The sequence below is a fragment of the Melanerpes formicivorus genome, unplaced genomic scaffold, assembly GCF_026170545.1.
Source record: "Melanerpes formicivorus ecotype bairdi unplaced genomic scaffold, bMelFor1.0.p_v2 SCAF_98, whole genome shotgun sequence".
NCBI classification, from domain to species: domain Eukaryota; kingdom Metazoa; phylum Chordata; class Aves; order Piciformes; family Picidae; genus Melanerpes; species Melanerpes formicivorus.
In genome coordinates, this window is record NW_027142450.1 from 2,017,611 (window position 1) to 2,032,458 (window position 14,848).

Genomic DNA, 14,848 nt, shown 5'->3' on the forward strand with positions numbered 1-14,848 from the left:
AAGCTATTCCCTATTTCCTTCCCCCTCCTTAGCACATGGCAATCTGAGCTACCCCATCCCTCCCCTACATGGCTGCCCTGTGAAGGCCGTGGCACAGCCCGGGATGTGCCCTCTGGGCACAATGATGCCTGTTGAAGGGGACACGAAGAGAGTATTACAAGCATGAGTGTGTCCGCCCCCACTACCATTCCCCCCCCCCCCCCCCCCCCCCCCATGCTTCGTTTGCTGGGAGAAAATGGCGACACCACAGCTGCAAAATGTGCTGACCTCAGCAGCAGGTCGGGGCGGAGGGGTCCCCCTCCCCGGCGCAAGGAACCCTTGGCGGTAAAGGCTCTGCTGCCATTGTGCGGCAGGATTGGATGCTTCCATGTATTCATTTCGGTTTAATGAAGGCGCATTCCTCAGAGGAGAAATATTTACATTCAGCTTCCCAGGTGGTCACCTTCGCCCAGATGACACACAAACAGGCAGCCCCCCGCTCCCTTTTCCAATCCAAATCTCTTTAGAGGGATCAGGGAGGAGGGGAGCAAGGGGAGGGGGCTGCAGAGGGAGCAGAATAGAGAAGGGAACAAAATGTTAATAAATCAGCCAGCCAGCCCTTTTCCCCTCCCCTCTGTGGAGTCAATGGAAAGTGTCATTTCACATGCTAATCCCCCTCCGCTCTCTTCACAACACCTTTTCCGAAAAGTGTTTGGGAAAAGTCCTTGTGGCCCGTTTACAGCTCCCTGCCGCTTCGGATTCCTTCTTGTCTAAGGCCACGGCCCCCGTGTGGGTCTCTCCCTCCAGCAGGGCTCCTTACAAAAAAAATCTCAACAAAGACTTTGGAGTTCATCAGCCTCCCACTGAAATTCACAGCTGCTGAACAAACTAATCCCCTCTCTTGGCCTTTCTTCCTTTCAATGGGTTCTTAGCTTCAAAGACACTTTGGGAAAGGACTTTGTGGGGACTCACACTGCTCCTTCAATAGAAGTTAGTGCAAGCATTATCTTCAGAGCAAGTGGCTTTACAAACAAATACTGCCTAACAATCTCTGCCCCTCCAGCTCCCCCAAACACACACAAACCTAGCCTGCAGACATGATGTTATCTGCAACAGGATTAGAGCTCTATTCCCTCTGCCCAGAGATCCTTTCCTACAGCTCCCCTAAATTCTTTGTCAACCCGGAGACCTTTTCACTCAACAGAAAATGTTTTCTCTGTCAAGTGGTGCAGGGATGCTGTGGTAGCATGTGCTCGTATTGGAGGAGGTAATGCGGAGGAGCCACTGTCCATAGACCAGAAGCTGTTACCAGCCAGCAGAGATAGTGCTGTAAATGGATACACACTTCCTAGTGGGCCTTGTACAGGTATGTGTGTGTATATATATACATACATAGACACACATCACACCAGGGCCCCAGAGGTAGGCCTTCCACCACAAGCCTCTCAAAGACCATGAAGTGGGTCACCTCACTTCCACCTGCCTGGTTTCCCTACCAAGAGTTTTTAGGGATGGTGCTCACTGGGGTAAAATTGAAGCAAAACTGAGCAACAGTGGGACAACAGGGCAACAGGACAAGCAGGAAGGACTCATAGCAAAGACAAGATAAACAGTCTCTGCACAAGTCCATGGGTAGTGGGAGCTGTGTGTGCTGGAGGGAATGAAGGTCAAAACGCATCTTGAGAAATACATGGAAAATATGTGCCCATTTCTCAGTGGTAGAAGTGGTCTGAGTTAAGAAAGAGGCTGGACTGCACAAGGTACTGTAACTGGATCCAGAAAGGTAGAATCTAAGAAACAGCAGGTATGTTAAATTCTCTCAGAAAGCTAAGACTTTCCTTATATACTCACTGAGGAAATGCCTCTGGCGCTTACCTGCCTACTCATGTTATGACCCTTTCTGAAGCCGTACAAGTGCTGCCTCTGAAAATCAGTTTGCATTTCTCCACGATGATGGACAGCTGGAAGGCCAAACTGGTTGCTAACTGTGCCTAGACTGAGCTGCAAAAGCCCTGCAAGACTGTCCTGCACTTGGTGTTTGCCTCTACCAGCATCAGAACTAACAAAGGCTGGTTTTCCACAAGTGTGTATACTGTGCTTGTAACACCCCAGAACTCTCATAAACACTGGCCCCTTCCCAGCAACAATCTTCCCCATCCAAACAATCTTTCACAACCTTTACTTCCTCCCAAGTTCCCCAACCCTGTGCCTGGTAACAGAGTCCTGTGTATTTCAGAGTTCCATGTGTGCTGACTGGCTGGTCTGTACATATACAGACCAGCTAGTCAGCTGACAGCAAAAGTGAACCATTTTTGGGTATTACATCAGGCTTTTTGCAGAAGCTGTTTTGCTTCCTTCCTAACTTTATATCAGTACCCATGTTTTACTTCAGTCTTCTTACCCCCTTAAAAGCTAACAGGTTGAGAAGTTATTAACTAATGGTAAGAACTGACAATTCACACTGACAATTTCACCAAGGGCTTGCTGACTTACTTCCAGCTCCCAATGTCAAGTGTGAAATTACCAACACTGCTGTAATTCCCCATGAGAACCTCAGCCATCCTAGGGATCTTCTTGCATTTGGTGCAGAAAAACAGTCACAACTGAGGCAGAGGATCTGGAGAAGATCAGTTCTCTGACCCTGCAGTCTTCTAGAGTGGGTAAAACCTGAGGTCTTACTACACCAGGACAGTTGCTGCCCATACCAGTGGAGTCCAGAATTGGGTTTGTCCCCCCTGTTCTCAATTGCCCCCCTCACCAAAGCTGACAACTTGGCTCTCAGTGGGTGGCCCTGCAGATTGAGGGAAGTCCCCTGTAGCCAGAGGTGACAAGCCAACAGAAAAAAGCTAGCAGCACCACAAAACACAGCTTTTATTTCTCAGTGCATCAAACCGCAGCAATAGAAACAACACAGCAGCAACGAGGAGGCACTTTGACCTGGAAAGGAGAGAATGAGACATGTCCTCTCCCTCACTTCTGATTCTCCTCCCTCCTGTGTCTCATGGTAGAGCAGACTGATCTGTGTAAGTCACTGAACCAGAGGCTCACAATGGCATCATCACTCAAGCAGCAAGTATCGGAAGCAGGGTCTGTCTGCAGCCAAAAGTTGGAAAGAAGTCTTGCTCCCAGACAGGGCCCAAGGATCACACTGCCTTGTTAGTGTGAAAGAGAGGAAGGCGAGAGGAAGAGGGGGGAAGACACACACAGAGATGTGCCCTAAAATCCCATCTGCCTTCCCAGACTTCTTCCTCAGGACAGATACACTTCACTCACCTATTTTACCCCAGAGAAAATGCCACAGTAATGAAAAGCCTCAGCACAGCCATATCCTCAACCTGGCAGCATCACCTCCTGCAGCATATTCTTACCACCACAGTGCCCAGGGGTCTTTGAGAACTACCTTTCTATGTGTTACTGTAGAGAGAATTAATATACTAGGGGCAAAGAGCTGTTTCCTGCTCATGTCTGGACTGGTCAGAGTAGCTTGAGGGGATTCTTTACGGAACCCGAGCATCTCTGTTTCTCTTAAAGCCCCTTGACTGTTTGAAAAGCTCAATGAGGAAAGCCCTCACATGACACTAGTGGACAAAAGGTCAACTGTGCTAACATAAAGGAAATGAAAAAGGCCAGGAGCCAGAGGGGGTGGCTTTTAGCCCAAAACCAGAATGCAATCGGCTGTGGGGAGCCTCACACAGAGCAGTCAAACCTGCTAGCATTCCTGAATGCAAAAGTCCTAGGAGCTGGAAGGGGAATCAGCCCTGATCATGAAATATAAAAGGGCTAAAGCCTACAGCTTATGGGAGAAAAGACATAAGAGAGGGGAATATAGGATGAACGGGGAAGTTGACTGTGAAACAAGAGGGCTGGGTGATGAAGAGTGAGAGAACCAAAGCTAGCCAGGGATAATAGCCCTAGTTATTGCAGGATATGAGTGCAGAGGGGTGGGAAGGCGAGTTGAGGACGAGAATGAACAGAAAGGAGGAACCAGAGGACAGATACTTAACTGCATCCCATCAGAGCAGGGATACCCCAGCTACCAAGGGAGCCCCGTTATCATTCTGGCAGTTTACATTGCAGTAGGGAATAGGGCCTGTGTCTCTCCTGTCTGATGGCACTGCAGGTGCCAGCCCTGTTTGTCTCCTAAAAAAATAAGAATGCCAGATGGAGGGAAGGAATTTCTCCTTTGTGCTGGGGATACAGGGAAGAGATAAGATCTCTGTACAGCCTGAACAGCCTGAAATTGAGATCCCTGGGCTGGGAAGCAGCCTCAGATTAGTAAGAAACACAAGAGAAAGAAATCTCCAGGAGTTCCAGGCACCAGTGCGCTGTCTGGAGAGTGGATGAGGCCAGGTGTATTTGCCCATCACAGTTCAAGACACTGCCACAGACATATTTCTCCAGAGACAGAAGAGTCCACAACCTGCAGCACATTCCGGTTGAGGGAGTCCATCAGCTCTTCGTGGGCACTGTTACAGCTGCCCCACACTTCACACATTCAGCTTGGCAGCAATCGTCATGAGGACTTTCAGGATGGGCATGAAACCGGACACCTCACTGAAACTACTGCTGCTCACCACTTGGGTGTGAACCAGGAGACCCTGTTGATAGTTCCTAGCCTCAACGCAGCGGGCAATTTCATGAAGACCCATGAGGATGGCTGGAGAGAGCTGTGGGGAGGGAGCAGAAATGAGTCAGCATACTTAGCACTACAACACAGAACCCCCTCCCACCACACCCCTTCCTCCTGTCCACCACACCCTATCCAAGCACACTTGCACATTCAAGCACTGTCAGAATGGATAGCCTGCTTCCCCTCTCCATTTCTCAGCCTACAACAAACATTAATCTAATACCCAGGCTAGGTAACAGTGAATACAGGTCCCAAGTAATGACATTTCAGCATTAATTGAATATCTGAGCACAGAACCCTGTCTCTGTTCAAGCCTAATATGGATACTCCAGGTAAGGGTGTATGTTAAAAGGATTTTTCCCTTGATAGATAACCCTTTAGCAATTTGTATTAGCTTCTGAGTTTTCTAAGCCAGAGATAACACTATGTTCATACTTAGCATCTACCCCCAATTGTCCTTTCCCAGTTGGAACCTGTCCATATGCCAGCATACCTCCTGAGGGTAAAAGCATTCTGCAAATGCCTCTCCAGCTTTTCCTTACACTATGTCTGGGCCAACATTAAGAAGAAGAGATAAGGTTGGCTGGAATCAAGGTACTCAAGGTGCATTGAATCCAGCCATCTGCCACTTCCCTTTCTCAAGTGGGCATGTGTTGGTGACACTGGGACAGAAAGGAAGGCCCACAACCCAGTGCAAAAGTGGAATCAGGAAGCCATCTGGACCACAAGGAATGGTGACATCTACTTACTGCCTGCTCGCGGAGCTTCTCGTACAAACACTCCAACCGCTGCAATGCATCTTCCAACTTCCTTCGGGTTTTCTGAAGGAAACAGGCAGTGCTAACTCTTTTGAGCTTCAAAGCCACCTCTCCCAGAACCACATTGTTCTTGCTCAGTCCCTCCCCTCCTCTGTTCTACCCACAATACCTTACAACTCAGCAGCATCTTGGCCTGTGCCAGCCAGGGACAGCAACACAAGCCAGCCATGCCCTCACTGTGCATGCAAACATGTACACATTCTCTCTGCAAGGCAGGAAGCTGGACTGGCCCTCTTTCCCATCTCCCAGTGTAGACTTCCCTCCTTTCTGACAATGCTTGCAGACCACAGGACAGTGATGACTTCCAAAGCTTAAGGAACATCCACTGGTTGACCCATGGGGCATTTAGACAGCCTCACCCTGTCTGACCTAAGCAACAACTTGTTCCCAGTCTCCTTAAGGGAAAGAGGGAATATCCTTCCCATTCTAGGTAACCACCAAGGAATAAGCCTGAATACTGAAGCTCTTTTGGAACTGATCCCAATAACCCTATCTTGGATAATTCACTCAGGTAAATTATACTGTGGCTAAAAATGCCTGTCTCTGGAAAATGCTGGGACAGACCTGTGAGTCTTAGATGCTCAGGCACATTGCACTGCTGTACCAACCCAGCTCTTCATCCTCCATGTCAGTCAAGTATTTAAGCCCAAATCAACAGGCTTTCTGTCCATAGAGGGAGCCTTCAGCTTATCTCCCAGAAATTGCTACACTGCACTCTCAGAAAACACAGAGCTCTGATGATAGCTGCTAATGCCATCTATGCAAGAAGTATCTACAGATCAAGCTAGTGAAAAAGGAAGATGAATTAGCTGTGTCTTTTCTTCTTTAGTCAGAGACAAAAGCCAGGAGAACAGAACCATTGCTCCAGACAGGCAATGAGGAATAGTGAATAAATGCTACAGAATGCATCTCAGTTCCCAAGAGATGGGCAGGCCTAAGCCCTAAAGGAAGAAGGCAAATGGAGATTAACTTGGTCACAGGGAGAAGACTCTGCTTCTCTTTTCCCAACCAAAAGAAAGAAACACCAGTCAAACATCTAAGAGGGGAAAACAAGCCAAAGATCTGAGAAGGGACGACTTACTGGATCAGTGGCGACAGCAGAGCAGCGTTGCACCAAACCTTCAAATGTGTCCTTCAGAGCCTGGTGCTCAGGGGGCACCTCCTTCCTCTCAACCCTCTCCACAGGTAGCTGGTGATACTGACAGAAAGAGAAGCAGCTGAATGAATGCAACAGGAGCATGAAAGGCTTGCAGATGCCCCTCCTGAACAGAAAGAATTTCAGTCCTTTGCAAATCCAGAGAATATCTGGAAGCAGAGAGTTAGAGTCTCATCTTCAGACTGTGGTGTATCTTCAGGCCCAACTTACAGCAGGTTGATAAGTCTGCCTGGCCTCCCTCCCTCTCTCCCAGCTGTACCTGTATACTGAGGCAGAGATGTCTTACAAGGGCTATGGAGCACCATAAGCCCTGTGGCTGTCAAGTAATGAGAATGTCAAAAGCTGAGTTGTTTTAAAGCTGAGTAGTTTTTTTAGTTGACAAGGAGTCAAGTAGACTGGCTGGGGAATGTCTCACTGTCCCTGAGTACCTGCAGGCTGTCTTCCTTGGGTGCTCCTGGGGGTGACTGGCCAGATTCTTGCAACCTAGACAGCTGAGGATGGATCCTTTGAGGCTCAGATGGTGGACTCATTACTGGAGCTGTGATAGGGGCTAGAGGAGTAAATTTCTCAGGCAACTGTGAGCAAAAAGAAACAACCCAAATTAAAAAAAAAAAAGGTTAAAAAAAATAGAATCAAGAAAAACAAGTCCAAGGAAGGAGGGCTGGTTACACTCCACAGTCAAATTCAAATTCCTTTCTAACTTTCAGAGTGCCCAGTTCTCAAGGAGATGTGTGACACATCCCTATTCTTTTAGCTCCCTGACTCAAAGCGTGGGGCCCTTCCTCTTGCATCCTAGATGAACAGTCAAAGCATCAGCAAGAAAACTCCTCTGGAATTGTTCAGACAAGATCTGTTGCCCCTGAAAGCAACGGTCCTCAGAAAGCCGCCTTGGCTCTGCGACGGCACGAGTCCTGAATGTAGAGATTAGTAGCAGCAAAGTGTCAACAGTGCAAGTGTTGGGTAAAATCCCACGACATGGGGAGAGAATCCTCTTGCAAACACTTCACCGTGCCCCTGCTAAGCCAGAGAGTCAGGACAGATTCACTTCGACGGGGCTAGATCAAAAGGAGATGGCTTTAACAAGAGGCTAATCCTGTTGTAGTGAGCACAGCCTGAAGCAGGTTCCCAGCTACGTTGCCAGAAAAAGGGCGAGAAGTCTATTCCAAGCTACAGAAGAGGAGTAGGGGGTGGGAATGATGCCAAAAGAGCTTCTTGTCACACCTGCCAATAGAAAGCAGTGATAGAAATGGGGTACTGAGAGCATTTTTCTGCAGAAGAGCTCAGCTCACACATGCTCCAGTGTAATCACAAGGCAGAGAGTAGCAGAGTAGCTCACAGCTATACCTGTCCCAACTTCTTGCAGCAGAAGTGCCCTAACAGTTGGTATCAACAGCTGAGGAAAATGACTGTGGGTCTCACTGTGCTGAGAGGAAATACTGCCCCCAGCTGTCAGGTGTGAAGTGACACCAATCTTCCCAGCCCCTATCAAAAGTGTATGGGCAAGGGGATAAGATTAAATCCTTACTTCTAGCAACAAGTGCCTGTAGTCAGCCTGGGTAGTATGACAGAAGATGCAGCATCACAGATGATAATCATGATACAAAACAGCCACCCTGAAGAACAGCATGCTAGTTTGGATGGCAAAGGGTCAAGACGACTTAGGTTCCAGTCCTAGATATGCACACAGTGCATAAGTAGACAGACCAACATGGAATGTCTAGACTGTTGAGTGTGACAGGGAGCATTTACATGGATGTGTCTGTTTCATGAACCTCCCTGGCTAAAAGACAACTGACACAGGCAGCTGAAAGCTTACCTTTTTCTTCTGAGGGCCTCCTCTTACAGCAGAGGGATCAGTCCAAGATTCCTGAGCTGCCAGAAGAAGAGACAAGGCACAAGTGTCAGACTTTGAGAAGGTGACCACAGCAACAATTCATAGTTGCTTACATAGTTTGGAACTTCCCTCAGCAAAAGGGACTGTGGCTCCAATTCCTTCATCACTGCACCTTCAAGCCATTTCAACCAAGGAACTGCAGGCCCAGCTCATGGTCCCAAAGAACTGCCTTTTGCTTCCCTTTTCCTTTCTTAATTACATTCTTAGCAAAGAAGTATGTGCACAGGCTTCACGAGGTGATGTCTGATGAGACTGAACTGGCACATACCCACTCCTACACAGAAAGATTTTGTGCATCTACCTGAAGCTTTCTGCATGGACTGTAAAGGTCGGCCTCAGCATCAGGCCTGAGCTTTGGTTGAGACCTGCATGTGTGTGCACATCAGAGTTCAGGGAGTTTCTGGGATTCTCCAAACACCGACTCTAGTGCTGTGATACCACAGCAAGGGCTATGTAATGCTTGACAGAGGGCTTCTCTCCAACACTCGCAGGAGTGCCTCATGGCAGTGCAGAAACATGTAAATTGCTGTGATGAACAGGGGAAGAGTTAGGGTGGGTTGAATTTTCTCCTTCTAAAACTGTATTCATAACCAAAGCTTAGCAAAATTTGCTTGCTTCCCAAACAGGAGGTAACAGACTTAACTAGTAAATGCCCTGGGAGCAGAGTGGTGTCTCAGCAGATGCTTCTGTGGTATCCAGGCTCTAACCTTCTTCCAGGTAGTTAAAAATCCATCAGATAACATGACAGACTTGTGACCACACTGCATTTTGCAAAGGTCAAATTCCAACCACCTTTGCTGCTTCTGTCCTGTAAGGGTACCTGCATCTCTAGACAAAACCTCAGTGCTTCTTTTGTCACCCCAGTATTAATAACCTGAAGCCCATGAGACAGGAATAATCTGTGAGAAAGTGGCATAATTCTAAGGGGCAATATCAGAATTGCTGGAGCTCAGTGCCACACTTAATGAGCCACTGATCCTGAACTGAGCTTTAAAAACCACAGGGGAAAGATGCAAAAGGTGCTTCATTACTTTAATTACCTTTATTATTAAAATTCTGGCAGCCTCTTTTTGCCCTCCCTTTTCCCATGATTTCAAGAACTCTCTCTCTGATGAGTTTGGATCAGTAGTTTAATTAAGTTGGCACTTATTTCTAACTTGGGGATTCTGTGCCCTAGAACTCTTCTGGCCCCCACCGAGCCTGTGGCCTAGAGTCCCTGGCACTATTCCAACTCAGTGGCAATTTGAATCCTTGCAGGAAACAGCTATTTAAATTACAGCCTTTAAGCCAGGCATTTAATCATCAGACATGAGACAACAGGACCTTGCTGCACTTTGCTGGGATGAAACTGACTCTCTTGCCTATGCTACTTGTGAAAGAGAGTTTCTCACTAACACTCAAAGGAGTTCCCCATGGCAGCAGTCTCCAGCAATATTTGTCCTAGAAAACACCAAGACCATCACAGGCTGGAGTCAGGGATAATCCCTGCCAGCCAAATAACATGGTGCTGTCCTTCACCTTGTCCTTGATGCTCCCCAGTAAGCATGGGACTTGTAGAAGTGGAGATCTCTCTTTGTTGTACTAGAGAGAAAGTGTTCCATGAGCTGTTCAGGTCATGCTCAGGGATTTCCAAAGCAAGCAAGTTTGACATGGGAGATTGAGTGATCTTACAGACCCTTTCCACGCTGAAGAAAAGTACCCATCAAAACCAGAATAATAACAGCAAGGAAGAAATCCTGGAGTTTTTTTAAGGAAGCCATGCTGGAACAGGTTGCTCAGGGAGGTGGTGGAGGCCCTGTTGCTGGAGTTTTTTAGGGCCAGGCTGGATGGGGCTCTGAGCAACCTGACCTAGTGTGAGATGTCCCTGCCCATGGAACTGGATAATCTTTGAGGTCCCTTCCAACCCTGACAATTCTGTGATCTGGGCATTAAAACTGGGGGTAAATGCTGCCAGGACAAGGGCACTTCTCAGCAGTGAATTCTCATAGGACATCTTCAGCCTGAGGAAGTACTTGAAATCCTTGCCAAGGAATCATCTTGGGGTCTTTTTATTTCTCTGCTGAAGGGACAACTCCTTTTCTGGAGACTCACTCCACACAGCAAAGCTGGTTTGGTGGGATAAGTGGCTATTCAGTACTCAGATTTCCTAAATAAATCTGAGAATTCCTAAATAATATTTCGTGCCTGGCAGATGGTCTTTGGCACAAGCAGCAGGCTGTGCAGAGATAGCCCACTAAGACATTGAGCTTCACTCCACTGAAAACACAGACTGGAAAACACCTAATCTCCATCATCAGTGAATCCCAAGGACAGGAATCAGTATGGAGCACCAGTCAGAAAATCTCTGCGGTCTAACTTCTCCTCAGCAGATGGACTGAGATTTAAAGCCAAACCTTGCCTTGTAACTAAGGCCAAAGGGCTTTCTAGTTCTCCTTGGAATTCAGCCCCCAAATTCTACTTTGGAAGCTCTGCTCCACCATTGCTTATGCTGGGACCCACCTCTTCCAAACCACCTGGGGAAAGCACAAGCACAAGTAAAGCCATGCATTAATCTGGGAGTCTAACAGGGAGAACGCAAGACAGTGGTTACAAACATGGCCTGTTCCTTGCCTAGAAAACCAAGAAAGGAAAAGGGGCTACTTCCCTGCCCTGCTGGCCCAGCAACTGCCTGAAGGGACACAGAGACTGAGAATGCTCCAAGTCCTCTAGGACTAGAGGAAAGCAGAGAAGGAAGAAGCTGGAGCTTGTGCTTTCTGTAGCCAAAAGTCATCAGTAAGAGCACAGCACTTTCATTTCACTTTCAACATCCCTAGCTGCCACTTACTAGTCCTCAGGACAGTATATCCACTATCCCAGCTATGTAACTCCCCAGGCATGCAAGGAAACAAATAGCAATGAGCATGCACACATGCACACAGAGTAAAATGTGAGCAAACACTCCGCATTTCACTGGAAGCAGCAACATTGTCTCCCCCACAGGTAGGGAGGCTTCTCTGGGTACTACCTGCATGATCCATGTGGGGATCTAGCCAAGGGAAGAAACCTGTAAATCAAGGCAGGGTGGAAGAGTCATCATCACCAATAGCTTTTACTTAGTGAGCAATGTCCCTGGACTATTATCCCTGATAGATTTTCAGAAGGAATTTGTCCATCCTTCACTTGGAGCCTTTGTACATAGTCTCCATAGGCTTCACACTGTGGGATTTGCTATCCTTGGTTAAACCCAGCTCAGCAAAGAATTCCAGGTGGAGGCAAAAAACCTCAAAGGCTCAAATCCTTCATTCTCAGAATACACATAGCTGGAGAAACATCTGCTGAAAAATTTAAGTATTGTCAGCCTTGTTAGGAATCGCAATAGCCTGGACAGTCTCCTGAGACAGCAAACAATTAATTAACAAGCACCAGATGTGGTGGAGTTGTGTGAAATAGAGGGAATGCTCATCTACTGGCAGCTAGGTCCAGCACTCTCTTTTAATTCATCATACCATCAAGGACTTGACAGTACTTGCAGGCTGGGCTGGCTTCAAACTACAGACCCAGAGGGGAAAGGCTTAGGTCTAGAGCAGTGTGCAGAGGAACCAGAAGTGATTCCCAGGTTGAGTATTTTATGGCAACAGTGGGAAGAACTAGAGCACAGCATTCAGAGGAATTTTATCCTAAAGCTAAGCACCCTATTGTCCCAGCATTTCAAATATACCTTCTTATTACATAAGCAGGACTGAGGCAAGCAAGGCTTACACTAGGCCTTCCCTAAGCAACACCCTCCTTTCAGCCACAGCAGATGCCTCTGGAGTAGATGACTACTCATGGTGTACTGGGAACCTGAAGAGAGAATCTTGCAACCACAACCAGGGAGACAGAGCAGCTGAACAGGTTGAATAAAACTGCCATCACTGCTGTTTCATCATCACAGTAGCACTGAGCACAATGTGCCTGTAAGGTTAGCCTCAGCACCACATCCAGCCTTTACGGTGACTGAACGGACCTCAGAAGATCCATGTCCATTATGTACTGCAAACTCCACCCAGAAGTGTCCTGAATACACAAATCACACAAACAGTACTTACCTGTGGGAGGAGGAGGAATGCTGACTGCTGGCAGGGGCTTAGTAGATGGAGCTCCAGGGCCTCCCTGAGGATACCCCATGTTCATGGGGCAGTTGTAAGGTGCTGAAGAGAAACCTAGAGGAGACTGGCTTGCCACAGGGAGAGGACAAGCTGCAGGAAGCTGAGATGTTGGGACTGAGGCTGGAGTGAAGAGGGCAGGTCTAGGCGGTGGAACACCAGGAGATGTCATAGGCAAGGACTGTCCTGGCAGAGAAGGTTGACTGGGGAAGTGAGCAGGACCAACAGGTCTGACTCCCACTGGTCCAAATGGCAGAGACTGTGACACAGCTGCAAATAAGAGAACGTATCAGCATTACTTATTTCATGTACAAACTACTTCTCATGTTCTCTTTCATGCTAGTTAAGTCTTCCTTTCTCCAAGCCATACTCTAGAATTTCTATGCCAGGCATATCCTCACAACCCAGGCTACTTCAGTCAAACTCTGACACAGAATTAGCTATGGTTTCTCCACCCCTGTTATATGCTCATTATCAGTGGTCATGTGGCAAGTGTTGCTAGAACTAAATGTGTCACAAGCACTGAGAAGCCTCTCAGACAGCTGACTTGTCCTTTGCAAAGTACAATAGGCCTGTGAGGAATAAAGTAGAGGAGCCATACATGTACAAGGCCTTAGTCTGATAAAACCTGAAGAATAGACACAGCCATTAGGTAATGCTTACCGGGCCCTGAAACAGTTGCTGGAACCAAGCCCAAGTTGTACTGTGGGTAAGGAGGCCCTCTATAGACATTTGTTTGTAGAGCCGTGCTGGCCTGAGGAGGGGCAGCCTGGTGAGGTGTCATAGATGTTGTGTGCACTGCCTGAGGTGTGAAGAGGGAAGGCACTGAAGGCTGAGAAGGTGCTGAAGGGGCAAATGATGACTGATAGTTGGGCTGCAATCAAAAAACAAAGAACTTGCAAATGGCTGACACAGTTATGTGCATAAACACACAAGCAGGTGCATTTTCTATCCCTGTCACTTCTCAGGCAAAAGAAGATGCTGCTTCTCTCAGTGCCCTGGATGGATTGAATCAAAGGCCTTTCCCACCACATAATTTGCTGAAGAAGATGGGCACCCCATCCTTTACAGCATTTTCCAGCTCTCACAAGAATTAATCCTCAGAAGCCAATTTCCATACAGTGACTTTCTGGAAGCATAACCAGAGGACATAACGAAGGAAAAACAATGAAGAAGCAGCAAGCAAAATTTCCTCAACATTTTCCTGACAAGGAATTACGCAAGAACTGAGATTAATCCAGATTACACTAATTTTACTGAGATATTAAGGTGAGGTGGGCACAGGAGAGCAAACTACAGCCCTATTTTCCCGCAGTATGTGAGATCTCAGTGGATCACTACACCTTTAACTGTCACTCCAGTGACTGCATGTGGGACAGGGCTTTGTGAAAATATGCCCCCTTTGGATTATCACAGAGTTTGTGATTGCTCCAGTGAAAGACATCACTGATGAGTTCCTCAACACCAGCAATCTGTGTCTTCCCATACTGCTTCATCGGGCTTCCACATCCCAGTACACCTTCTTTCCTCTCCCCAAGCCAAGAACGAGTACCTGAGTTTAAAGCCTACCTTCTCTGGACGTCTGTGACCTGTTTTGTGGGCTGATCCTTCAGGTGTGGCTGCTGCAGATACGTGCTTAACAACACCCACATTGACACGAGTGTAAGGAAAAGGAGGTGGCTGCTGACCACCCACATTCTCTCCTTGAGCATGGAAAAGCCGGTCTCGGAGCTGTTCAATCAGGAGCTGAAACAGACTATGCTTCAGGAGAAGTACCTTGAAAGCTTCAGATGAAAGGTGCTGAGGAGGCATTCAGAACTGACCCTGGCCCAAAGCACTGAGTAGCCACCCCAATAGCTACCAGGTAAAAACCCAACCAACCTGTAAGTGACAGTCTGAGATATCATCTGCCGTACTCCCGTGCAGAAGAAATTGCACTGATCCTTCCCCCAATCTTCAGACTTTTCCCTCCCCAGACTCTACCCAGATTTGGGCACTAGACAGATTTCTTTCAAACTAGAAGGTGACATCCCTATTGTCCTCCTCTACCAGACAGTTTTATGAATAGATGCAGCTTCCCTGGAGAGCCACTTCCCAGGAATCATTTTACAGTTACGAAGCTCCCTTGCTTTTCCCTGGATCAAATGCACTACAAAGAAAAATCAAACAAAGACCACAAGCCATGTCTTAGGAAAAAAACCCACACCTGTCCTCTCAGGTTACCATAACTCAGGTGAAACCTTAAGT

General features: G+C 47.5%; 1 protein-coding gene across 4 annotated transcripts in view; it reads right to left on the reverse strand.

Moving 5' to 3' along the window:
- Positions 1 to 2,826: 2,826 nt before the first annotated feature.
- Positions 2,827 to 14,848, reverse strand: part of SEC31B (SEC31 homolog B, COPII coat complex component) — a 35,260-nt gene continuing 23,238 nt past the window's right edge. For 3 of the 4 annotated variants that reach the window (XM_068166191.1, XM_068166193.1, XM_068166192.1), the window contains exons 19-27: positions 14,171 to 14,347; positions 13,265 to 13,475; positions 12,545 to 12,871; positions 11,482 to 11,520; positions 8,400 to 8,455; positions 7,012 to 7,158; positions 6,509 to 6,625; positions 5,359 to 5,430; positions 2,827 to 4,646 (exon numbers count right to left, since the gene is read on the reverse strand). In XM_068166191.1, coding sequence (XP_068022292.1) covers positions 4,467 to 4,646; positions 5,359 to 5,430; positions 6,509 to 6,625; positions 7,012 to 7,158; positions 8,400 to 8,455; positions 11,482 to 11,520; positions 12,545 to 12,871; positions 13,265 to 13,475; positions 14,171 to 14,347 — 1,326 coding nt within the window. In that variant the 3' untranslated portion in view covers positions 2,827 to 4,466. The remainder of the gene's footprint in view (positions 4,647 to 5,358; positions 5,431 to 6,508; positions 6,626 to 7,011; positions 7,159 to 8,399; positions 8,456 to 11,481; positions 11,521 to 12,544; positions 12,872 to 13,264; positions 13,476 to 14,170; positions 14,348 to 14,848) is intronic. The other variant, XM_068166194.1, reaches the window with a different exon arrangement.